We start from the raw sequence: 27,484 nt of genomic DNA, 5'->3' as shown, positions 1-27,484 counted from the left end.
GAAATCATAAAAAGAGGAGAAAAGCAACATAAGACAGGAAAACACACAGCAAGATAGATTTAAACCTAACCATATTGATAATTACACTAAATGTAAACAGTTTGTTTTCAGCAATCCAATTAAAAGGTAGACATTCTTTGAGTGGACTAAAAAAAGTGAGACTCCAAGTAAGCCATTTTAAATATAAACTAATGTAAGTTAAAAGTAAAAAGACAGAAAAAAAATAGGCCAAAGCTAGAAGTAATACAGTAATATTACACCAAGCAGATTTCAAACCAAGGAATATTACTGGGAATGAGAAGGCCATTTCATAATGATGGGGAAAAAAAAAAGGCAGTAAAATTGATAAACGTCTAGCAGAATGACCAAGAAAAAGAGAAAACAAATTAATATTAGAAATGAAAGGGGACATTATAGATTATACAGATACTAAAGTTGATAACTTAGATAAAACAGAACAGTTTGTTGTGACGGAAGTTGATTCTAAAATCTATATAGAATAGCCAAAATAATAATAGCCAATTTTGAAAAAGGAACAAAGTTGGGGAACAACGCTACCTGATTTTAAGACTTACTACAAAGCTACAATAAACAAGACAATATAGTATCAGTCAGGATGCACATACCAGTGGAATACAACACAGTCCAGAAACAGGCCCTCTCCCACACAGTCAACTGATTTAAAAACATTTTTGACAAAGATGCCAAGGTAATTCAATAAGTAAGGGATCAGCTTTTCAATAATTGATGCTAGAATAATTGGTTGTGTGTTTGTGTGTGTGTGCGCATGCAAAGTATGAACCTTGACCCTTATACCACAGTAAAATTAACTTGAAATGGATCACAGACCTAAATACTTTATGACCTAAACCTATAAAACTCCAGAAAACAGAGAAAATTTTGATGGCTTTGGGTTAAGCAAAATTTATTAGAGAAGACATAAAAGCACAGATTATAAACGAAAAAGTTGACTAAACAGATTTCAAGAAAATTTTATACTTCTGGTCTTTAAAAATATGAAGCTATCCGTAAAGGTATAAGCAAGACACATAAGCAAATGAAAAGGTACACAACATCGTTAGTCATCATGGAAATGCAAACTGAAACCGCAATGAGAGTGCATCACATACCCCCGATAATGGCTAATACTAAAAAGACTGACAAAACCGAGTGCCGGGAGATGTGGAGCCACTACAACTCTCATACATTGCAGGTCTTCCAGCCACTTTGGAAAATGATCTCATACTTTCTTATAAAGTTAAACATAAACTTAACCCATAAACTTAAATAAACTTGACCCAGCAATCCCACTCTTAGGTCATGTACCCAAGAGAAATGAAAACAGGTCCATACAAAGACCTGTACATAATGTTTATAGGAGCTATTCATTATAGCCTCCAAATGGAAACAACCCAAACATGTATTAACTGGTCAATGGGTAAAGTATGGAATATCCATGCAGTGGAATACTCCTCAGTACTAAAAAGCAATGTAGTAATGATGCACAACAACTTGGATAAATTTCAAAAGCATTATGGTAAGTGAAGGATGCAAGATAAAAGATTATATCCTGTATGATTCCATGTATGTAGAATTCTAGAAGAAGCAAAATGCATAGTGATGGAAAGCAGGGAGGGGGTTGAGGGGACTATTATTAAAGGCGTACAGAACTTTTAGGAGTGAAGGAAATGTTAGGTAAGAGATGGTAGATGGTATATATGAGATTATATACATTTGTTAGAACTCATCAACTCATATATGTAAATTTGTGAATTTATATTATCTGGAAATTGTACCTCAATAAAGCTGATTTGAAAAAGTTATATACATAATATCTGTGATCCTGTATCATCTACCTGCAACACATTTCTTAGGAAAATCCTCATGGAAACCACAAATCTGTATTTTTCTCAGTTTATTACTAAACTCTCAACAGATTTCTTAAGAGGTTACATTTATAGCACCTCCCCTTCCCAGATAATGGGGGACAGCAGCGGTGGCAAGGGAGGGGGGAGAGGCAAAGCAAACTATGCTCCTGGGTACTGGTACTTCCATGATAAATGCTTTTAGCTGAAGTGTGAGTATATGGATGTCAAAAGCAAAAACAAGAAAAAAATTATTTATCTTTCTCATCTTTCAGTAAAAGAGAGAACAAGTTAAGAAATATGTTCCACTTTTTGTAAATATTACTATACACGTGTATAGATTTTTTTCATGCATATGTCATATAGAGTCAAAAAATATAAAGTGTGATTTTTCCTTGTGTAAGTATCCATAAACTATTGTTGGGCATTCAAAAAAAGTGAATAGGGCCGGCCCGGTGGCTCAGGTGGTTGGAGCTCCATGCTCCTAACTCCCAAGGCTGCCGGTTAGATTCCCACATGGGCCAGTGGGCTCTCAACCACAAGGTTGCTGGTTCGGTTCCTCAAGTCCCTCAAGGGATGGTGGGTTCTGCCCCCTGCAATTAAGATTGAACATGGCACCTTGAGCTGAGCTGCCAGTGAGCTCCCGATGGCTCAGTTTGTTGGAGTGCATCCTCTCAACCACAAGGTTGCCGGTTCGACTCCCGCAAGGGATGGTGGGTTGTGCCCTCTGCAACTAGCAAAGGCAACTGGACTTGGAGCTGAGCTGTGCCCTCCACAACTAAGACTGAATAGACGACAATTTGAGGCTGAACAGCACCCTCAACTGGGATTGAAAGGACAACAACTTGACTTGGAAAAAAGTCCTGGAAGTAATACACACTGTTCCCCAATAAAGTCCTATTCCCCTTCCCCAATAAAATCTTTAAAAAAAAAAAAAGTGAATAGCTCTAACAGATCACAAATTTTCAAGTTCTGGTCTACAACTCAACCCAAAGGCAGTCTTATCTTGCATTTTTATGTACAACACAGCATCCTTATATTCTGTAATATAAGGTTCCTGGGGTAAATGGAGATTGCTGGCAGATTTACTTACTTCAACCATTCCTTGATGGGGTCGAGGGAGGCGACGGGAATGGCGTTGATCATCGTCACTTTCTTGCTGTAGTCTTTGTAGACGATGACCATGTCAAAGTTCTTCAGGTGAAACTGGACCCGCTCAAAGTGAATCAGCTCCACTTCATCCAATGTCACCACAAAAGGTGGCTGTCAGGAAGGAACTGGATCATTATATAAATATCTCCCCCGAGCACTAGCATTTTCAAGTACTTTCAGAATCCAAATCACTACACAAAGGATAACTGAACTATTTTAGGTTTTTTTTTTAAAGACTAATAAGGGGACAACATATTAAGGAGCTCCAGTAAAAGGATCTTCAAGATCAAAATCTTCCTTTAAGAATAAATTTAAGGAAACTATGTGAAGAAACTATGAAAAAAACTAAAGTGGCTTTTAAAGAAACATTTGTTCAATAAATTTTATGTCTAAGATAAGTATCAAAACTGAAAATCATTAATAAGGATCTAGTTTTCAAAACACCTACCCTCCTGCTTTTTCTCTACAATTTTCTTACTAAAAGGAGGTAAACACTCACCCATTCTGTAGCATTTACCAGCGCACTACTAGTGGGCTGAAGGAGGCAGGTACTCCTGTAGGGAGCTCCATTAAATCTGAAAGCGAGTAAGAAAAGAAACACACAAGACTGAACTAATTGCAAGAGAAACTGCTGCCGCCACAACAAACTTTTCCTACTCCCAACAACTCCAATGTACTCAGTAGACACTCATTTCCAGAGGAAGCCTTCTAGACTTAGCCACTCACGTAGGCCCTCAAAAAGTTTCAAGGGGCAATGGATGTCTCAAAGATTATTAGTTATGAAAAAGGACATGATATGTTTAATTATTATTAAAGAATGACCAATTTTTCTAAAAGGTAGACCAGTGAAACTTCAGGCGAAAAAAAGATGGATGTGTTACCCCAAGTCCCTAAAAGGCACTTCAAATTCCAGTTCCTCCTTAGTTAGAGCCTCTACTTTCTCAATGAAGTTTTTAAAGGCTGTTTTCAGTTTGTGCCTCATTTCTCGTTCCATCTGTTGAAGAAAAAAAATAATAGTCAATTATAGCTATCGCTTGTTAGCAGTATAGCCCTTCGAAAAGTCTTTTGTAGTCACGACCATGATACTAATGCATACACCTAACTGCACCATACAATTAACTGCAGAGCTGAGTCTGCAACCTAAGTCTAATCCATCCAAATGCCACTGCACTATACCAGCTCAGCAGATGCTTCAGTCATTCTGCAGATAGACTGAGGGGTTATTTACAAAATATAACAATTACTGACCTCAAATCGGAATCACATCCTACCTCATTACCCTGCAAATAATATACAAAAATAAACTTCACAGACCTGCTCAGCGTAGAGGTCATCTCGGTCATGCATATGCTGATGTTTCCCCAAGTCCGTGGTGATCTCTCCCACTTCTGTGTAGAACTGCACATCTGTGTGCCGCTTCTTCCCAAACATAATGGCATTCTGAGGGCAGAAAGCAGAAAGAACACAAAAGAAGTCAGAAGACTTAGGATACACAACAAAGAGGCAAAATAACAACAAATAAAATGTGAAAATATAAAAACATCCATGCTGGAAATGACAGTATTTATGTAAAAATAGTTAAACCATTCCAGGACTCATCATAAATGACATTTGGAATGTGAAAGAGTTTAAGTTTTAAAAAGTACTTCCATTTATCAGAATGGACTTTGAAAATTATGTTGGTAATACATTGTGCCGATAGCAAAAACTTTCTATTTCAGAAACAGGAATCCGAGACCTTAAACGTTTCGGTGGTCACTGTTTATCACCCCAAAGGAACAAACATGCTTAGCATCTTCTAGATGTCAGGCACTGACATACCTTATTTTAAAGAAAAGCGGATGATAAGATCTCATAGCCAATAAGTAGAAAGGTATACCTTGAGGTGAAAGTGCAAGACAATAATCATTTCTCCATCACAGGGCTGAAACAGTGCATGCTTGATGTTATTGTACAGAATATCCACTTTGTCTCCTCGAACAGATGTGAAGCGGAAACCTGAGGGTAGTGGGGGTGGTGAAGGGAGCAGCTAATTACAGAGTAGCATCATTAACTTAGGTCTAAAGGCACTGCATTTTTCCTAGCTGATTTGAACAGGGTCAGAGGAAGTGACAAAAATTGTACAGTTTTCCTTTCCTTCTGGCCATACTGCAATGTACGTAGATTCCTCCCATTATTTCCCTGTCATACTGTATTAACTCATCTGTCATTCCTACAAATGTGCCCCTGAAGACAAAGCCGTTCCCCACTCCATGTCTCCTCATGCGGACAAGCAGCACGTGGCATCTAGCAGCCAGAAGCCAAGGTTCCCTTTGAGTCTAAGATATGACGACTTTACGAAACACAACAGAAAACACCTGCAAGTCACTTGTAGTACTCATACAATCGCACACATGAGAGAGAGAGAGAGAGAGAGAGAGAGAGAGAGAGAGAGAGAGAGAGAGAGAGAGAGAGAGGTCTCCATACCATTGACATGGGCCTCCAGCGAGCCTTGCATCCTCTTTTGGGCGATGTTTGGCCGAATGTACAGATCTTTCAGTTTGGGGTTACTCCGGTTTAGATTGATCACCAGAGAGTCTTGTTTCACAATGCCCTAAGCAGAATGAAAATTAATGTGAATCCTCATGTATCTTTTTATGTCCCCAATCCCCACGTGTGTCCTTTTGCATAAAGGTGCTTTGTGTTCAGTCTCACCTCCTTCTCTTTCTCTTCCGCTTCCCGAGTCTTATATCGCTTCTGTACTTCTTTTATAATTCTGAAAGCATTCTGAAGGTTCAAGGCTGGTACTGTCTGTTCTCCGGGTGCCTTCATATTTGAAGCTCGGTATGTACTGTAGAAAGGAGAAAGCATTTGTTTCAATTTTTTTTCAATAGGTCAGGTAACCTACACTCATTACTGTATTTTACAACTGGCTTACTTTACTAGCTTTTAAAAGAAAACAGTACCACTAAATGCTGAAACAATGCCTGGAAAGCTAAAAAAAAAAAAAAATCTCTCCCTTTCTTCTCTCTTAAACAGAGGATGTTAAGAATGGCCAATCCAGGGGTGGACGGGTGGCTCAGTTGGTTAGAGCGTGAGCTCTGGGGAACAGGGTTGCTGCCGGTTCGATTCCCACATGGGCCAGCGAGCTGTGTCCTCCACAACGAGAACGAAGCCAACCAGCTGCCACGGAGCTCCCAGGTGGCCGGATGGCTCAGTTGGTTGGAGCACACGCTCTCAACCACGAGGTTGCCGGTTTGACTCCCGCAAGGGATGGTGGGCTGTGCCCCCTGCAACTAAGGTGAACAACAGTAACTGGACTTGGAGCTGAGCTGCGCTCTCTACAACTAAGATTGAAGAGAACAACAACTTGACTGGGAACTGATAGTTCCTGTTAAAAACACACTGTTCCCCAATAAAGTCCTGGAAAAGACACACAGTTCCCCAATAAAGTCCTGTTCCCCTTCCCCAATAAAATCGTAAAAAAAAAAAAAAAGAAAAGAAAAAAGAAGAAGAATGGCTAATTCATTGGATGGGGCAATCATACTTATTTTTCAAATCTGGCATAACCTCCCAATGTGGCACATATTTCCTTGAAATTCTACTGCAAAATGTATGTAGTAAGCATAAAATATTTCCATGAGCATTCTAAATTATGTTCCATCCTCGACACAGTACAAAGCTTACAAGGTGATCCTACATAAGTGCCTGACGGAGGCTTTGCCATTCACTAGATGGGGGAGGACACAGCACAGAGAATGAAATGTTTCTGCGAGCGCCACTAGCCAGCAGGGATTTGGGGGTGGTTGTTTTCCCGCGGACTCACATTTCTTTGACAAAAGTGGCTTCTGGGTTAGGAAAGATGTTGCCCTCATTCCTACCCAGAGCACTGCCTGGGCAATAGAAGTTGATTCGCAAGTAAGTATAATCTCCTTCCACTGACATACTTATATTCTGTTCAAAGAAAGGGAAAGCATTAAAAAAAAAAAAAAAAGACAAACACACGGCATTATTTCTTTGACAAAGATCAGGAGTTACAGATATGCTAAAATTAAATTAGGAGTTGCAACCTGACTGCTAAACCTAGCCTGTAAACCTTAATCTAAATCTAATACACTACATATTTAGTTTATCTTTTCATATGACCGAATGTGTTTCCAAAAGAATACTGAATTCTCCATGTATCTTATGCTATGTGCATAACTACAAGTTATGCTTAAAACGCTTAAAAACATTCAAGAAAAGAGAGGCAAACTATGGTTCTAGACTGGATCATTTAACTTTCTACAAAGTGAACACAGGAAAGGAAGGAAAATGATAGCAGGAGATAAGGGAGACAGGGGGAAGACTGTGAAGTGAGAAGGGTAGAGTCCGAAAAAAAGAGTGGGAGAGATGATGCAGCCAGAACAGCAATCTATCGCAAGCACAACTACTATTTTAAGAAACAATGTGCAGGGAATCTGATTCAATGTCAGTACCTTTATCGTGGCAATGTGAAAAGGTGTCGCTATGCCAAACACAGGCATTATTACAGTCTCATATTTCTTATCAATATAGATCTTCATTTCCCGAATATGTGGTTCCTTAGGCATCAAAGATGGGTTTTTGTAGGACACATTAGATTTGCGCGCTCTGGAGTGGGGAGAAAAGTTTTTTTAAGAAATTTCTGCAAATCACACATAATCCCAAGACAATCTCACTGTTCAATGCAAACTCTTACTTCTGAATCTGCTGTTCTCCTTTTTGTTCAGTCAACCGCCTCTTGGCTTCCTCATTGAGTTGAGCTGCCAGTTCTTTTTGATGTGCTCTTCGCTTTTCTTCTGCAGTCATCTCATTCTGGAGAAGAAAAATCCGAAGCTATCACAACATGTGAACCACATGACGGACATGAGATCAATGTAGGATACAACAGTCCTCACTCGTGTTCTCTCCGTAAGTAAGGCTGCCCGAGATCCTCTTCCCAACAGGTCCTCGGCCTCGTCCTTCTCCTCCTCTTCTTCTTCTTCATCTTCATTCTACGGGAAAAAAGTCTTAATCAGAAATTCAGGTTTTAATTTTTTAGCCAATACTGTTTACCTTCTTCACTATACACAAACTTCCTATACCACAAATTTATCCTCTTCCTACCTTTAGAAAAATCCCCACATTCTTTACTTTCTTCTTCACAGAAGTGAGAACAGTGGCTGGGCCATCCTAAAAAAAAGGGAGAAGTCAGACATCTATAAGAACATTAAGTCGAACAGTTTTACTTTCTAATCTAGTATGTATGTAGCTGAGTAATGTTTTGAACCTCTGGATACTACTGTGTTTACCTGAAAATAAGACCTAGTTGGACAATCAGCTCTACTGCGTCTTTCGGAGGAAAAAATTAATATAAGACCCGGTCTTATTTTACTATTAGACCGGGTGTGATATGATGTGACATAAATACCGGGTCTTATTAATAATATTGTTCTAATGCTCCAAATGACGCATTAGAGCTGATTGTCCCACTAGGTCTTAATTTTGGGAAAACACAGTATAATATTGACAATAAATAAATACAGTTCTTAGGTTCCAGCCCCTCAGCAGGAATTGTAATGTGGGAAGCAACATTGGAATAATGATTAAGAATACGGGCTTGATTTGAAACCTGGCTCAATCACTGTCTAGGTATGTAACGCTTGGCAAGGTACTTAAAACTTCGCTGTGCCTCAGTTTCTTTTTCTGTATATGAGGATACGAGTATCTATTTAATAGGGTTATAAGTAAGGATTCAATGAATTAAGCGTAAAATGTGCTTGGCTTATAATAAGAACACTGAATATTTCCTATCATCATCCTCATCATCATCATCAAGAATCAATTCCTCTGAGGCCGGCTCAGTGGCTCAGGCGGTTGGAGCTCCATGTTGCTAACTCCGAAGGCTGCTAGTTCGATTCCCACATGGGCCAGTGGGCTCTCAATCACAAGGTTTCCAGTTCGATTCCTTGAGTCCCGCAAGGGATGGTGGGCAGCGCCCCCTGCAACTAGCAACGGCAACTGGACCTGGAGCTGAGCTGCGTCCTCCACAACTAAGACTGAAAGGACAACAACTTGACTTGGGAGGGGAAAAAACAAAAAAAAGTCCTGGAAGTACACACTGTTCCCCAATAAAGTCCTGTTCCCCTTCCCCAATAAAAAATCTTAAAAAAAAAAAAAAAAAAGAATCAATTCCTCTAAGTGAAAGAAACCAGTCACAAAAGACCACAAACGTACAGAGCAGGCAAATCCTTAGATAGAAAGTAGTTTAGTCATTGTTGAGGCCTAAGGGACTTGGGGGAGGGGAGAGGAATGGGAAATGACTTCTAATGGGTACAGGATTTCTTTTTGAGGTAATGAAAATGTTCTAAAATTAGATTGTGGTGATGACTGCACACTTAAAATACACTTTAAGTGGGTGAGTTTTATGGTATGTAAATTGAAGCTCAATAAAGCCGTTATTAAAAATAAAAATCGGGCCGGCCCGGTGGCTCAGGCGGTTGGAGCTCCATGCTCCTAACTCCGAAGGCTGCCGGCTCAATTCGCACATGGGTCAGTGGGCTCTCAACCACAAGGCTGCCGGTTCGGTTCCTCAAGTCCTGCAAGGGATGGTGGGCTTCGCCCCCTGCAACTAAGATTGAACACGGCAACTTGAGCTGAGCTGCCGCTGAGCTCCCGGATGGCTCAGTTGGTTGGAGAGCATTCTCTCAACCACAAAGTTGCTAGTTCGATTCCTCGACTCCCGCAAGGGATGGTGGGCTGTGCCCCCTGCAACTAGCAATGGCAACTGGACCTGGAGCTGAGCTGCGCCCTCCACAACTAAGACTGAAAGGACAACAACTTGAAGCTGAACGGCACCCTTCACAACTCAGATTGAAAAAGGACAACAACTTGACTTGGAAAAAAGTCCTGGAAGTACACACTGTTCCCCAATAAAGTCCTGTTAAAAAAATAAATAAACAAAAAATAACTTAAAAAACAAAATCAGTTCCATCATTAGAATCAGTTCCTGGTATTATCATTATCAATATTCAAGCGACAATGTGATAAACAATTTGGTTTAAAACATTCCCTATACTTGGACTATACTCTCTATTTCTAGCTGTATTAGGTCTCGCTCTCACATGGATTTCTCCCATTTGCTAGCATTTAACAAAGACTTTTAAGAAAAAACCATAGGGTACAAAATGAGCCTTAAAAGTCAGTTCATCAGCACTCAAAAGTTTAAGAATCAATACATACCTCATCTACAAGGACTGTGTCACCAATGAATAGGGCATAGGTTTTCTCTTCTGGTTTCTTCCCTTCCTTGTTAGTCAGGTCTGAGAATCCCAAATTGATGCTGAAGACCATCCCTAAAATAGCAAAATAGGAACTGGTCAATGACTGAAAGGATGGAGAAATATAGATTTTACACAGAAGAGGGAGATGAAGCTAAAGAAAATTATTCAAAAAAATATTTTCCTACTGCATGCATGTAAAACTCACCTTTCTTCAGTTTGTACTGATTTTTACTATTAATTACTAAAGAGCCTTCACGGAATTCAATTCCCATTCCAAACCTAGAAAGAAATAAAGAGAAACTTCAGCAACAGGCTGAAGATCTTGTATATAGGTTAAGTACGATATATTCTATTTCAACTTTTCAAGATAAGGCAGATAAACATTTTGAGTGATTTCCTGCTGCTCACAAGTCAGTTAAGGAAGAGGATTAGAGGACAGTCTTTGTGCTCTTAATATGAAAATAATATCCCAAATAAGTACCTCATATAACATTTATTGTATCAGCCATTCTTTATTTTAGCTTATTCACCCACATTTAAAATTTAATCTTCTACCATGAAATCAGTTAGGAGTTTTCCTATAAGCTTAGCAGAGACTAAGTAATAATTGAGACAGTTTTTGATGGACTATTGATAACTAGATTCATTAAGTCATCTGGGCCAGAACTTGGTATTAGGTCAATATATTTCCCCTCATTCATCAGAGCAGTCCAGTAACTACATCCTCCAGACTAGTTTCTGTCTAAGGAGACTCCCTAAAGCTTGTTTCCCAAAATGTCTTTGATTCTGTAAAGTGTTATTAGGTATTTTCCAGCTGTTCAATTTCAAATACATTCGAGAGACACTGGATTAAATAAAATTCAAACGAAATTTCTTTTAAACAATAGAACATATCAGAGTACTTAATTTTTAAATGGGAGCTGAGGTGCTCTAAGAGAGGAACTATAGCATGTAACGTTTCCTAACATTTGTAATTTAAGCCTGGAGTACCTATTGGCATCTACTGTATTGGTCTAGAAAAATCTCCACCCCATTCCTAGAGGCAGAACTTAAATCTTTTTCATATTGTCTGATAACATTATGTGTTTGGCACACAGTTAAGTTTACAAGTCCATAAAGGTTGGTTGAATTAACCTAAAAATATTTTGCCAGACCAAGGCCAGTCATGAAAATTTACTCATGAGTGACAATGTACATCCATAGCATCTTACCCTAGGTTTTTGGTAATTTTGTTCAGTAGTTCTGGCTTTTGTTTTTTAACCACATCCATGATGGCATTATACACATCACATATCTTCACACCTAATGACAAGACAGAAAGGGAACATTAAATATCTTTCAGAAAATATATAACAAAATCACATTTTTTAACCAACATTTTTTCCATTTAAAGAAGTCTCCTAAAGCAGGGTTTCTGAAAGTGTGAACTAAAAAAATACAGTTCCTTGCAGGAGTGGTAGGGCTTAGCATTTGTATTTTTTAAAATAATCCACATCATCATAATTACACTATTTTGAGAATCACCGACTATTATGAGAATCATAAGAGACTATGAACACCAGTTGGTTTCAGTGAAATAACTTTTTAAGTGTTGATAAATGGCAACACATTAAAGTTATTACACATTTTGAAAAACAGGACTACTGAGGGGGTGAATTACTGTTAGAAGGATTTTGGCCTTAATTTTTTAGGATCTAGGATATAAATAGGTATTTCAAGCCAGAGTAGTCCAGATATGGTAGCCTCAGAGGGCTATTTATCCTCTTTAAATTACTTATGACTATGATTTCCAATAGGATTTCTCAACATCAACTTGAGATATCATGAAGAAAGGTTTCTGGAAGCTCTAGGTAACATGGGTGGGCTTATAAAGTTGTCTAACGATAGTAAATATAAAGTCAAATGCAGCCATTTGGGAGTGTACAGTCTCAAGGCAAAAGAGGTGGTCGCTTGCTTAGCAGATTTGCTATTAGTTCTGCTCTTACACTAAAATTATTCCTGTCCATTCAATGTAGAATTAACATTATACATTCTGTTGTTAGAGATACTAGTTCTCAAAACTTCTCGACAGTTCTTCCAAATTTAAAAGGATCATATGTCATAACCAAGTGGGATTTAGTCCAGGGATGCAAGGACGATTCAACACCCATGATTCAATCAATGTGATATCAACAGAATGAAGGATAAAATCCATATAATCATCTCAATAGATGAAGAAAAAGCATTGGACAAAATGCAACATCCACTTATAAAAACCTCTCAAGAAAGTGGGTATAAAAAGAGGGAATGTACCTCAACATAATAAAGGCCATATATGAGAAGCCCACACCTAACATACTTAACGGTGAAAAGCTGAAACCTTTTCCTCTAAGATCAGGAACCAGACAAGGATACCCTGTCTCCCTATTTTTATTCAACATGGTATTAGAAGTCCTAGCCGCCAAAGCAATTAAACAAGGAAAAGAAATAAAAGGCATCCAAACTGGAAAGGAAGACATAAAACTGTCACTATTTATAGATGACATACCATATATAGAAAATCCAAACAATGTTAGAATTAATAAATTCAGTCAAGTTTCAGGATACAAAATAAATATACAGAAATCTGTGGAGTTTCTATTCTTTAGTAATGAACTATCATAAATAAGAAAACAATCCTATTTACAATTGCATTAAAAGAATAAAATACCCAGGAGTAAATTTAACCAAGGATGTGAAAAACCTGTACACTGAAAACTGTAAGACACTGAATGAAGAAACTGAAGAAGACACAAATAAATGGAAAGATATTCCATGCTCATGGACTGGATAAAATGTCTGTGCTACCCAAAGAACCTACAAATTCAATGCAATCCCTATCAAGATTCCAATGGCATTTTACAAACAAATAGAACAATTCTAAAATTTGTATGGAATCACAAAAGACCCTGAACAGCCAAAGCAATCCTGAAACAAATGAACAAAGCTGGAGGCATCATGCTCCCTGATTTCAAACTATGTTACAAAGTTACAGTAATAAAAAAAACAGCAAGATATTGTCATAAAAACAGACACAAAGATCAATGGAAGAAAACAGAGTCCAGAAATAACCCACATATATGTATGATCAATTAATTTACGACAAAGGAACCAAAAATATACAATGGGGAAAGGACAGTCTGTTCAATAAATGATGTTGGGAAAACTGAACAGCCATAGGCAAAAAAAGGACACTGGACCACTGTCTTACACCATATACAAAAATTCACTCAAAACAGATTATAGAGTTGAATGTTAAGACCTGAAAAACCACAAAACTCCTAGAAGAAAATATAGGCATCAGTTTCAATGATGGTTTTTTGGATCTGACATCAAAAACTAAAGCAACAAAAGCAAAAATCAAGAAGTAGGATTATATCAAACTAAAAAGCTTCTGCACAGCAAAGGAAACCATCAACAAAATGAAAAGGCAACCAACTGAATGAGATAAATTTTTGCAAATGACATATCTGATAAGGGTTGATATCCAAAATATACAAAGAATCCATACAACTCAAAAGCAAAAACCAATCAATCAATCCAATTTAAAAAACTGGGCAAAAATCTGAATAGACATTTTCTGAAAGAAAACATACAGATGGCCTACAGGTAAATGAAAACATTCAGTATCACTAATTATCAGGGAAATGCAAAAAAAACCACAATGAGGTATCACCCTGTACGTTAAAAGGCTGTTATAAAGAAGACAAGAAATAACAAGTGTTGGCAAGGATGTGAGAAAAAGGGAACCCTTGTGCATTGTTTGTGGGAATGTACACTGGTGCACACACTATGGAAAACAGTATTCCTCAAAAAATTGAAACTTGAACTACCTTATGACCCTGGGTATTTATCTGAAGAAAATAAAAACACCAACTAAAAAAGGTATACGCACCCTCAAGTTCATTGCAGCATTATTTACAATAGCCAAGATATGGAAACAACCTACCATGTTTCCCCGAAAATAAGACTTAGCCGGACAATCAGCTCTAATACATCTTTTGAAGCAAAAATTAATATAAGACCCGGTCTTATTTTACTACAATATAAAACTGGGTCTTATCTAACATAATATAAGACCGGGTCTTATATTAATTTTTGCTCCAAAAGATGCATTAGAGCTGATTGTCCGGCTAGGTCTTATTTTTAGGAAAACACCAACAAAGGTCCACCAACAGATGAAATGGATAAAGAAAATGTGGTACAGTTGACTCCAGAACACTAGTTTGAACTGCATGGATCCTCTTATATGTGGATTTTTAAAAATAAATACTACAAATATAATTTCTCTTCCTTATGATTTTCCTTTTCTTTTCTCTAGCTTTACTTTATTGTAAGAACACAGTACATAATACATATACAAAATATGTGTTAATCGACCTTTTTCTTGTTTGTTTTTTTATCAGTAAGACTTCTGTTAAACAATAGGCTATTCGTAGTTTTTGGGGAGTCAAAAGTTATATGCAGATTTTCAACTTTATGGGGAGTCAGTGCCCCTAAACCCTGTGTTCTTCAAGGGGTAACTGTATACCCAGAACACACAATGGCATATTATTCAGCCATAAAAAAAGAATGAAATCTTGCCATCTGCAACAACATGGACAGAACTTAGGGCATTAAACTAAGTGAACTAAGTTAGACAGATAAAATACCCTATGACCTCACTTATACGTGGAATCTAACCAACGAACCAACCAACGAACCAACCAGCCAGCCATTCAAGAAAGCAAGCAAGCTCATAGAGAGAACAGATTGTTGGTTGACAGAGGAAGAAAGTGGGAGGTGGGGGTGGGTGAAATGGTAAAGGAAGTCAAAAGGTACAAACTTGCAGTTATAAAATAATTTCTGGGTATGTAATGTGCAGTATGGCAACTATAGTTAATAATATTGTACTGAATATTTGAAAGCTGCTGGGAGAGAAAATCTCAAAAGTTCTTATCACAAGAAAAACCTGTAATTATGTACACGACAAATGTTAACTAGAATAGCTGTGGTGATCATTTTGCAATATATACAAATACTGAATCATTATGTTGTACACCCAAAACTAATATAATTCTGTATGTCACTTATACCTCAAAACAACAATAACAAAAAACAACGTTGTAAAGTTCTAAAGAAGAGTAGTAAGGCCACGGTAGTTTATGAAGATCTGGACACAGGAGTGTAACCAGTCAGAGGGGTTTTTGTAAACATCAGTATAAAACCACAATCACCACTCATGTCCAAAAAGAAAAGTAGATTCAAGAACTAAATGCAAGGATGACTGGAGTTTAGTAACTGTGATTCTATTTTTAATATGAGATCCTCAGGGACATACTCACATAAATGCTAGTAACATTTTTGTTACATCATTTCCAAACCTTTTCTAAGTCACCTCACCATGTCTTAATTCTTTTAGCAGCTCCTCTTGAAGCTGTAGTAAAAAGTTGTAATTTTCTTGAACTTCCTGAGAGGGGTCAACCATCAAAGTGCGAACAAGGTTGGAGCAATAAGATTTGAAGCGAATACCCATGGCACAAGTGATGGCCCCAAAATGCATGTGATTCTTGTCACTAGAGAACAAAGGAAGAAAGCATTTCATTCATTACTCAAACTAGGAAAGTCCTTAGTATCACTGGCACATAACATTTGCCATCACTGCCTTTCCCTGTGATATCCTAAAGCTGAAACAGAATAAGGACCTACATTTTTTTTTTTATGCAAAGCAATTTATAGACTCTGGAGTAAAATTAATGACCAAAACTTTTAGGATAAAAATTCAGTGAAAAGTTTAGTTGTTGTATCTTAATTATGCAAAGGATATACTGTATTTTGCCGTATATAATGTGCATTTGCCCAAATTTGTGAGGGAAAAGTAAGGATGAGTATTGTACATGGGTAGTACTAGTTCGTAGCTATATGTTTTTAATTCTTTTACTTACGCTTATGAGTTAAAAGTGTAACTCTAAAAATCAATAGCAATATCCACCTGCAAAATACCCTGGAATACAATAATCGGTCTTGCTGAATTTATGATTAAGAGTTCTTGGCCTTCTACGATGCATAAATATCATAAATTTGTTACTGGACATAAAGTTTCTTGTACCTTGTATCTGTTCTTGTGTTTTGTAATTATTTGTTACATAAAATTTCTTGTACCATTATATGTGAAAAAATAAATGCTGAATTTCCTTTATAATACAAAAAACAAGTACCTTAATAAAAACAAATAAAAATTTGAATTAAAAAATTAAAACAAAAGACATTTTCCCTGAAAGTTTGGGCCAAAAACATTGGTGCACATTATACATGGCAAAATACACTATGTTATGGTATACCTAATAAGATTTTAATATTTTGATGAGGGGCATATTTTGCCAGCATTTTTAATCATCTGGAAAAATGCTTACAATCAAATGCCCAATTAAGAAATGAGAAACTATATGAAACAAATATGCACGACAAGAAGACAGTGTAAAAGGCAGAGTATGTTATTCTATGTCTTCCTACTTTTCTGAATTCTGAAATGAGTCAAAGAAAAAATAGGTTAAAGGCTGAAATGCTCTGGCTGTTGGTTTATTTTGAAGTTCTTGTACTTACCTCACCACACTGAACTTGAGATTATAGTTGCCACCACTCTGAATGATAGGAGGATAACACATTTCCACAGTAGAGGGGTCTGCCCCAGCTAGGTATTTTTTCTCTTCAATGGCCTTTTCCACAGACTCGGCCAGTTTGCTGTGTCGAACTTTCTGTAAGTGTACCCAGAAATGAAACACTTACTAGACGGTGGCAAAGAGGGGTACTGCGTTTTTAGATATTATCATTGGAAGACAACATATATCCTGATATTATTTAGGATGCTATAAAGGCTTATGACATGGTTTATGTGCCAGATAATATACTGGTATATAAGCAAATTTATAGAACAGAATATGGAACTCACAACTATTCAAGGAATTCTCAAGTGAAGTACTGGTAACCTCAAGAAACTAGCGCAGGTTTACAGTTATTTTAAAAGACAGCTGGCATAATCACGCACCACCAACTTAAGTACCAAAGGCTTAATTTCAAAGGAAGCTGAACACATACCAAAACACTGTATGGTAGGGATTTATTTCTGCTTCATCAAAACAGTAAAAAGACTCTTCCCTCTCCATTTACCTCATCTGCATCAACTATTTCCATGACTCTTTCCTTGAAGAATTTGTTGAAGACCTCTGAAGTGATACTGGCTGCTTTCTTCATTAGGTTGAGCTCCCCATCCTCCTTTACGGCAATGGTATAGGCCACAACGGCACTGATATCTATCTGCAGTCAAAGTGATAAGAGTTTCTCTAACATGCAAATACAGAACTGCTAAAGAAATGCACCTCGACGTAAATATTATCAGCGATATTCTCTTTAGCAAACTATTCACCAGTACATTCTTCGAAATATTCTTTTCTTGTCCGAAACACTAATTTGAAAAGATATATGCACCCCTATGTTCACTGCAGTACCATTTACAACAGCCAAGAAATGGAAGCAACCCAAGTGCCCGTCAGTAGATGAATGGATAAAGAGTACATATATGTATATATGTGTATATATGTATATACACATATATACACATATATACATATACACACACAATGGAGTATTACTCGGCCATAAAAAAGAACGAAACCTTACCATCTGCGACAATATAGATGGACCTAGAGGTTATTATGCTAAGTGAATTCAGACTGAGACAGACAAATACTGTATGATCTCACTTATATGTGGAATCTAGAGAACAAAATAAAACAAATAAAACAGGAAAAATATTCTTTTCTTGGATTGAACAAATATTTGAAACACCTTTACCAGATCACTGTGTGCATTCTAACAGTCATTAAACTAATGTACCATTTAAAATTTAAAGGTAAATGCCCCTCTCTAGAGGTTTTTGTAAAGGATGAAGAAAAGGCGGGAGATGAGGGGAAAAGGAGGAAAACAATTTTTCTGTACAAGAGACTTTTCTCAGTTTCCCTGTGAGGTAGCTGAACTATCTCCTGAATGCCTCATTCCTGACTGAAAAGTAAAACTAGCTTCTGCTCAGCCAAAGGGAATGAAAAACGAAAATCTGAACGAAAGTATAGTTTTCCCAAAACATATTCTCTGAACTATCAGTTATGGACGTCTGTCACACTTTTGCCTTCTCAACTCTGAATCTGCTTGTTCTTGGGAGTTCTCTTACTTTGTCAAAGCCCTCTTTGTTGAGGCAGTCATTCCAGCTCTTCATGAACTCTCCCGGGAACTTGTCTTTGCTGAACACGCCAATCTTCTTGCCATTCTTGCTTTCTTTAATGGCTTCAATCATTTTGTCAAAGCTGCTCTTATTACTTTCATTCTATCAGTGCCACAGGGAAGAAAAGGGATTTGTCAATTAGTTTTAGAATTAGACATCTATGTTCTACTAGTAACAAACAGGTAGACAAATATTCTAAACCCTGGAAAGAATAAATTCCTACCCCATGACCTACCTACTTCTTTAGGACAGACTGTAACACACTAAAAGTGAACACAAAATTTCTTTAGATATTTTTATATGCTTAAGTGAATGAAGTGCCATATAAGTCGACAAGGTTATTTATTCTTTTTCTCCAGGAACAGCTAGAACAGCTGAGAAACTCAAAACACATAGGTGAACAATATTCTGAGGGGGAAAAAATCTTTGTAAGGTGGGCAATATAACAAGAAAAGATCACATTTGGTAAAAACTGGAAATGAGGTTTATCTGAATTTCCCTTAAGGATATTTAAGGTTGTTTGTTCCAATCAAGATACTCAGATGGAAACAAACAAGTTGACAGTGTCCTTGACAATGGACAGATAAAGTTATTTTTTGCCAGAATTTCACAGCCCATTTTTTTCACCACAGAACTTCTAAGGTTTATCACTCTCTTCTTCCTAACAATGAAGATGAGATAAAACTTTGTTATAACCACAGTCAGCTAAAATCTTCCATTGCATTCTTTTAAATTCCTAGAAGGCTTTTCTGTTTATCACTTTTAGACACTTTTTACATTTATGACATTCTTTGTTAGTTCTGACCTTTTCTCGTATCAGCAGTGTGATGGCAGGGGCTCCATTAGCATTCTCATTGCCCTTAGTGTTGGCAATCTGTTTCAAGAACTCCACTTTTTTCTTGCTGGCCATAAAAATGATTTTGTCATCACAGAAGACCATGATAGTATCAGTTAGTTCATAACCAAAGAGCCATGTCTATGGGAAAAGACAATGGTTACACAGTATTTACAGATTAAAAGAAGGTTCTAAATCAGTGTTGTCTACTGAACTTTTTGTGAAGATGAAAATATTCTATATCTGCTCTATAACACGGTAGGCAGTGGGGGCGGCTGGTTAGCTCAGTTGGTTAGGGCGCGGTGCACTTAACACCAAAGTTGCTGGTTCAATCCCCACAGGGGCCAATGTGAGCTGTGCCCTTCTTTAAAACAAAAAACAAGAAAACACAGTAGGTAGTACAGAGTACTTGGGACTGAAGAATTAAATTTTTAATTTGGCTAGAGCTATACTGAACAGTGCAATAAATGATTCAATGATTCTGAGGGCTCAGAACTGCTGTCCACTCCTCACCTGTAAGGCAGTTGATTTGGCGTAAACAATTTCTTCATCAACACCCACTGATACAACAATGGCATCAACATTGGCATATTCATCTTCTCCTTTCTGGAAAGTAAAGGGTAAGGTAATTTGGTCATTTTCTTTTAACACAAGCATTAATAAGAATACAGACTGCAGTATTTACTCAGAATATATATGATTTTTTCCTAAAAGAAATTCCAAGTGCATGTTTGCTTGGCAACCTCACAGCCATAAGTTACTTGATTTTAAAACAGCTTTACTGAGACAGACTTCATACAATTCATTCATTTAAAATGTGTGATTCAAGGGTTTTTAGTGTTTCAGAGTTATACAACTATCACAATCCAGAACATTTTCATTCTCCCCAAAAAGAAACCCATTAACAATGATTACCTATCTCCTCCTAGCCCTAGACAACTAATCTGTCTCTATAAATTTGTCTATTCTGGACATTTCATATAAATGGAATACAGCACATGGCCTTTGTATCGGGCTTCTTTTAGTTAACATGTTCCCGAGGTTCACCCATGTTACAATACACATCAGTACTATATGCTTTTTACTGAGTAATATTCCATCGCATGCATGTATCACATTGTATTCATTCATCAATCGCTGGACATTTGGGTTATTTCCAGTTTAGGGCAATTATGAATAATGCTGCTATGACCATTCACTTAAGTTTTTGTGTGGAGATATTTCTTGAATATATACCTAGGTGAAGAATTGCTGGGTCTTGCAGTAATGGTATATTTAATTTTTTCAGGAATCACTAGACATTTTTCAGGAATGTTTTAATTTTTAACGGTATGCTTAATTTTTTCAGGAATCATACTGTTTTCCAAAGTGATTGTATCATTTTACATTCTCAATCCTCATACAGCGATATATGAGGGTTCCAATTTCTCCACATGCTGACCAACACTTGTCTTTTTTATGAAGTAGTATCTCATTATAGTTCTGGTTTGCAGTTTCCGGGTGGCAAATGATGTTGGGCACCTTCTTAGGAGATTACTGACCATTTGCAGACCTTTTTTGGAGAGGTGCCTATGCAAATCCTTGGCTCATTCTGTAACTGGGTTATTGCTTTATGATTAAGTTGTAAGAGTTCTTTTTGTATCCTAGATATGTCTTTTATCAGATATGATTTGCAATTTTTTTCTCCCATTTGGTGGGTTGTTTTTTCACTTTCGTAATGATGTTGTCCTTGAAGGCATATAAGTTTTTAATTTTGAGGAAGTCCAAATTATTTTGTGCATTTGATATCAGATCTAAGATGGCTTTACCTAAACCACGGCCATCAATATTGACCTGTACTTTCTTCTATAACAGTTTTATAGTTTTAGCTCTTATATTAGATCTGATTCATTTTGAGTTAATTTTGTGTATGGTGTAAGGAAGGGGCCTAACTCCATTCTGTTGCACATGGATATACAGTTGTTCCAGCAATTTGTTGAAGACTATTCTTTACTCACTGAATTAACTGTCTTAGCACCACTGTCAAAAATCAAGTGATGTAAACGTGAAGGTTTATTTCTGGATTCTCAATTATTTTCAATTGACCTACATATCTATTCTTACACGAGTGCCATGTTGTTTTGATTACTATAGCTTTGTAGTAAGTTTTGAAATTGGAATAAGTGTGAATCCTTCAACGATTAACTACTTTTGAACAGCTCTATACGACCAAAGGACTGATAATTGTAGGCTATAAGGTTAAATCTCTGACTTCCACTGTAGTCAAGAAAAACACCTACAATCCTCTTCCACACTTTAAGGGTTCTGGTCGCCAATAAAAATCCAAATATGATAGCAGTTGAGGGTTCTGTTGAAGTTCTCTACCACAGCAAAACATAACCCAAAGAAGTTAGTTACTACATAGAAACTGTATGCATTCACCCATTGATTTTCAGTGAGAAAATGTTTTCCTTCAGGTTGGTAAAGTTTATATTTAATTCTCACTTATAATACAAAAGTAAAGGTAGTTAAAACTGCTAGTGCCTTAGCATGAAATTGGTAGCACAAACTAACTCTTCACTACCACGTTTGTGAAAAGAAAAAAAAAGCGTTTCATTAAAGAATGCCCTTGATACAGTAAAATTAGTATTAGGAAATTTCTACCCTTGAATATGTCTTTTTAATATCCTGTGTAAAGATTTGGAAAGCACACACAAAACACTTTTATGTGCACACTGAAGTATGATGGTTGTCACACGCAAAAGCTCTTGTACAATTATTTGAGTAACAAGCTGAACTAACCACTTAGACTTGGGTATCTGGCATACATTTTCTCGAAAATGAATGAAGCCTGTAACTTCAAGAAAAATGAAAAAAACTTAAAATTCGAAAAACTCGTACCCACTGTGAACTTGACAGCTTCCCTACTTAAAACACTTTTCTGATCAGTGGTGATATTAATATGCGTGATTCTCCCATACTGTATAATGAAATATATAACATTTAGATAATCTGTACAACTTGAGAGAACCAGTATTTTCCAAAACATTGCATGATGTTACAAAGAATCCAAGGTGCAACACAGACCAACAACTTCAGTATAAAAAATTCACTGCTGCTGTTTCACATCCACATTACAACTAACTTTTAAGAGACTATCACTTCTTGAGTTTTAGTATAGTATATCTATACTATACTAAAATTCAATATACAAACTATACTTTGTATATCCACAAGGAATATCCATAATTATCTGAAAAAGTTATTAAAACATCCCCTTTCCAGCTTCATGTATGCATGAGGCCAGATATTCTCTACATACTTCATATAACTTATGCAAAGAAAGGCTCTTTGGGGTCCTGAATAATTTAAGAATGTAAAGGGGTAATGATATCAAAGACTTTGAGAACCACTGTGCTATGTGATTCCTGTGACATTGTATCAACACTAACTTTCTCCCCAAATTTTTCCTATATACACTCCAATTCTTCAATAAACATTAATTTTGCGTCTGTAATATTACCGCTACCTTGATAACCTTCCCAAATTAGTAACAGGCACTCCCCTATATTTAACGCTTATGTGTTCTGGATATAGATATAATTTTTCCCCCTAAACATGTCCACAAAAACACCACTGAAACTAATCAAAAAGTCCCTTTTAGTATTTTTTGATATTTGAAATCTTGGTCAAGTCAAAAATTTTCAACAAAGGTGTAAACATATACAAAACTTCAAAATATACAGTAATGTTTTTGGAAAGTAGAGTACAATCATGTAACTTAATCATTAATAATGCAGGAAAATCATCCAAAGGGCTCTCAACACAACTGAATATAGGAAGAGGAAAAAATACGCACATACTTGGCTTTTGTATGATAAGGGAAACAAAATCCAACAAACCTCGAAGATTTCAATTTATGTAAAATGCCTAGTTTTCCAAGGCCAATCAAACAGTTGAGTGAATGAATCCTAATTTCTCTCGGAACTCAGTTGCTCTGACCATTTCATAGAATAGTCTTGGTTGATTCTTTATAAAAATTGATGAAAGAAATGTAATTAACACCAGAATTTAAGATATCTTAAAGATAATGAACTTGAATAATTTTTTTCTTAAAATGTGATTCAGTGAAAAGGATTACAGTAAAACCAAATATTTAGACAGCAAAATTAGAGTCACTATTTTATATGCAAACCTTATGAGGAGAATAAATGCCCAATACAGATGACATCTGAAAACAGTCTTCTGAAACTATGGGAGACTTTTAATAATCTGCTTGTAAAATGTACAAGTTATATACAATACTAAAATATTTTGATTATATCTGGAATTTGTTTTGGAATACTAGAGTGGAGGGAACTAGCTAAAAACAATAAAGAAAGCCCCAAGGCTAACAGCCTTTGCCCCAGGACCAGCCCTACAGTTGGCTCCACGTACCAGCCTGGGTATCAGCGGCAGCTGGGACTCCGTGTGGCTTGCAAGGTCCCAGATTCCTACCTCATCTCCTCGGCGTGGCCTGGTCTTCAGGACTCAGATGGGAGCCCTTGTCAAATCTGGACTTGTGATAGCTGTGCTCCCATTTCTAGATGAACCATCTTTGCAGCAGTGACCTCCCCCCAGCATGCACAGACTCTCAACATCCACTGTACCCTTTCTGTCCCAAATTCCACCACCTTCCAGTCTGTCTGGGCCACTTGACACCCAAGTCTTGCTCCAACAGGTGTTTCACATGAAATACTATATACTGAGCAGACACTTTCTGTATGTGGTTCCTTTTTTTTTGTATGTGGTTTCTTGCACTGATTATCTGTAATCCTCATAATAAAACTCAAAGTATAGTATGCATCATCATATTCAAAACCCCAGATCAAGCCACTAAACACCCACAAGTCCCACAAAAATATAGAGTCCTCACACTGATTTAAGCTTTACAAAAGGGTACTGAAAGTCTAATGAAAATGTACATATTAAGTTTAAAATAGATTATTTTTCCTTTGGATACAACTATATGACAGGTATAGCTATACTTTTTCTATCGTTTCTAACTCATTCAGTTAAAATGTCAGACAAGGGAATACTTTCCTGAGGGTCCTAAAGATAAAATAAATTTCTTGGGAAGGCTTCTGATTTTGATCTCTAAGGAAACTTGATCATTTAACAAACTTTTCAGGTAAGATGTTAGTATTGACGACTTCTTAAACTTAGGAGAAACTTATTTCAGCAACTGCAATAGGTATCAAGGTCTGGGTTCTGCATTTAGAGACAGCAATGCCTATCAGATAAGGGCTCACTCTGAAGTGATCAGAAGTGCTTAGCTCACAGTAACTACTGTGTGTTTGCCATCATTATTATTAAAGGCTGAAATGGCTATTTGCTAAAAATTTACCGTGCACCACACCACTACTGTTACTGATGTTAAAGATTAGCGGTTGATTACATAATCAGCACAGAATATACAGTGGAACAGATTTTCTGAACATGTACAACTCATATAAGAGAAGAATTTAGGTGATTCCAGATGTGGCTTGAAATATTCAATCACAGAGCAAAAAAAGTTATACTTTTCAACTCTTTTAATCGACTTGATTACATCAAGAATGTATCTGCTTAATGCTAATCCTTAACATCTACTACAATTTAATAATGCCGTTGTGCTTACACTATCTTTATTTTTTAACAGCTATGTTTTTTTTCTTTTTGAAAAGTGATGCAATTTTCCATTTGTAGTGAAGTGTGGTATCCTTTCTGAATGTATTTAGGTTTAAAGAGTTCAACAGTTTTGGGGAAGATGAAAAGGACAGAGTGGTAAGTGACTAAGCAGAGCTGACGTAGCTATACCCTAAGTGTTTGAAGGGCATTCTCACTGGGAAGATACTGATGACAGATAAGCATGCATCTCTCTCCAGTTCCAATGGGCTCAGAACTTAGGAGGCACCAAGTATCAAGGAAGGGGAAATATTGCACATGAATGACTTCAGGGCTGAAAACAAGGTCTGGTCAGCAAGCTTAACAGACAGACCCCAGCTCTTGGAAGCTCCGAGACAACTCCTAAGCTCCCTGCAAAAAGACTTGATTTATTCTCTGGAGAAATAGACTCAGAAAGGTTCTAGACTCAGATATTAGGCAACAGAAGGCAAGTACTAAATGTTAAGGGAATTAAATGAAAGTCTGTATTTTGAATGACAACTGGGAACAAATGCCACAAAGAACTGAAGGACTTTTCTCTGCATGTCTTCAATGAATTCAGACAAAACACTTCAGATACTGACATTTGGGGGTCCTCCATGGAATGAGCCAGCCTATTCACTCTAGTGTAACCCCAAATAGTTGAGAGGCCCCATTCAGGCAGAGCTTCCAACCAGTTTCTTATTGCCTATTCTCAGTAAGGATGAGTATAGCTAAGCCTCCTTTTGATTTTTGTGAGGTCTCCAATATGTACGAGAGAAAGCAAACAAACCCGGAGGAAATAGACAAGGCAGAGGACAGAAAACAAAATTAAATAGAACACCCCACAGGAGAAATAAAGTACATCCATGAAACAACAAAAGAACAGGACAAGAAAGAACTCTTAGTAATTAAAAATAGTTGAAATTTTAAAAAAATTCAATAAAAAGCTGGAAAATAAAGTTAAGAAACAATATATGAAAGCAAAAGACAAAGGGATAGGAAATGAAATTGAAAGGTAACAAATAAATTTAAATAAGAGGTCTAAACCTTACTGAATGGAAACTTCAGGTTTAAAAAGAAAAAAAAAAGATTAAGGAAATGGAGGGGAGAAAATCATAAAAGAATGAAAGATTCCAGCACTGCAGGATGTAACTCTTGAGATTTCTAAAAGGGCCTCCCACTTCCCAACTCAATGCAGGGAAATTTCAAAATATTAGGAATAAAGAGATGATTCTAAATGTTTCAGAACAACAGGCCATAGACATTGGAACAGGTAATAGTTTCACAGCAGCCTTCTCAAAAGTAATACTGTAAGCTTAAAGACTGACAGCTTCAAAATTCTGAACAGAATTCTGAGACTTCCAACCTTGAATTTGATACCCACTGAACTATATTATTAACTAAATGTCAAGATAGAATAAGACTTTTTAAGACACACAAGGGCTCAAGAAATTTTCTGTTTAATGCTTATGCTTCCTTAAGAGGCTCTTAAACAAATGCTCTAACAAAGAAAAAAATCAAGACATGGGCTTTAGGATACAGGGGACCCCACAGAAGAAAGTCCCAAGGTTCAAGTCTACCTATACAGGTAGCACAGTATAATGTAAGGTTGGGGTTGGGGTAGGGGAGGTGGTAGTGGTGGTGTTTAAAAAACAAACACAGGATTAACAAAATGTCTGAAGAGTGTGAGAATTTTAGAATATAAGACTGATAAGATTATGACAGACCTGCAGGAAAAAATTAGGGGTAGGGTATTTAAAAAGGGAGAAAAACTGAGGCAATCATTAATGCCAGGAAAAATAAAAACTGCAGAGAAAAGGTAATTACTCTATTACTTCACCCAGCAGTGAAAATATTTACATGAGCATTAATAATATAAAGTGACTATTGGTTTTACCAAAAAAATGTGGGGAAAAAAAATATCAAAAGGGGTGGGTGTGTGACAAAGCGAGTATAATAAAATATTAATTGTATAGGGGTGGCCGGTTGGCCCAGTTGGTTAGAGCGTGGTGCTGGTAACACCAAGGTTGCCAGTTCGATCCTCATATGGGCTACTGTGAGCTACGCCCTCCTTAAAAAATAATAATAATAAACAATTAATTGTATCATTTAGGTGGTGGAGACATGGGTATTCACTGTAAAACTCTTTCACCTTTCTGTATAATATTTGAAATTTTTTATAACAATGCATCAAGAAGGAATTTAAAAGTATCAAGAGGTAGGGAAGTTAGAAAGTTAAATTTAAACCCTAATTTGCCAAAACAACAGTTAACATAAAAAATTGACAAATCAAGAAATAGCAGTATATAGATATTACTTCAAAATATGAAAGAGAAAAACTGAAAATGGTTTACTCTGGGGCAGGTGACTGTTTTTTTGTTTTAAGGCTTCTGGAGCTATAATATTTGGTTTTTTAAAACCTACGTATGTATTAGTTGATAATTTTTCAAAT

At 36.8% G+C, this 27,484-nt stretch overlaps 1 protein-coding gene across 1 annotated transcript in view; it reads right to left on the bottom strand.

The window, feature by feature from the left end:
* The window catches only part of SUPT16H (SPT16 homolog, facilitates chromatin remodeling subunit), a 37,687-nt gene that overhangs the window by 5,808 nt on the left and 4,395 nt on the right, over window positions 1-27,484 (bottom strand). The window contains exons 2-22 of the mRNA XM_081050246.1: window positions 19,900-19,992; window positions 19,357-19,527; window positions 18,501-18,653; window positions 17,444-17,590; window positions 16,880-17,031; window positions 15,680-15,852; window positions 11,491-11,581; window positions 10,485-10,558; window positions 10,239-10,351; window positions 8,124-8,189; window positions 7,916-8,011; window positions 7,717-7,832; window positions 7,475-7,628; window positions 6,823-6,950; window positions 5,712-5,847; window positions 5,484-5,610; window positions 4,897-5,015; window positions 4,332-4,457; window positions 3,899-4,011; window positions 3,517-3,592; window positions 2,959-3,128 (exon numbers count right to left, since the gene is read on the bottom strand). Of these exons, the coding sequence (XP_080906372.1) occupies window positions 2,959-3,128; window positions 3,517-3,592; window positions 3,899-4,011; window positions 4,332-4,457; window positions 4,897-5,015; window positions 5,484-5,610; window positions 5,712-5,847; window positions 6,823-6,950; window positions 7,475-7,628; window positions 7,717-7,832; window positions 7,916-8,011; window positions 8,124-8,189; window positions 10,239-10,351; window positions 10,485-10,558; window positions 11,491-11,581; window positions 15,680-15,852; window positions 16,880-17,031; window positions 17,444-17,590; window positions 18,501-18,653; window positions 19,357-19,527; window positions 19,900-19,992 (2,594 nt within the window). The remainder of the gene's footprint in view (window positions 1-2,958; window positions 3,129-3,516; window positions 3,593-3,898; window positions 4,012-4,331; window positions 4,458-4,896; window positions 5,016-5,483; window positions 5,611-5,711; window positions 5,848-6,822; window positions 6,951-7,474; window positions 7,629-7,716; window positions 7,833-7,915; window positions 8,012-8,123; window positions 8,190-10,238; window positions 10,352-10,484; window positions 10,559-11,490; window positions 11,582-15,679; window positions 15,853-16,879; window positions 17,032-17,443; window positions 17,591-18,500; window positions 18,654-19,356; window positions 19,528-19,899; window positions 19,993-27,484) is intronic.

Source organism: Rhinolophus hipposideros (assembly GCF_964194185.1).
Source record: "Rhinolophus hipposideros genome assembly, chromosome: 5".
NCBI classification, from domain to species: domain Eukaryota; kingdom Metazoa; phylum Chordata; class Mammalia; order Chiroptera; family Rhinolophidae; genus Rhinolophus; species Rhinolophus hipposideros.
Note: the sequence above shows the minus strand (reverse complement) of the source record. Positions and strands in the feature narration are given on the sequence as shown.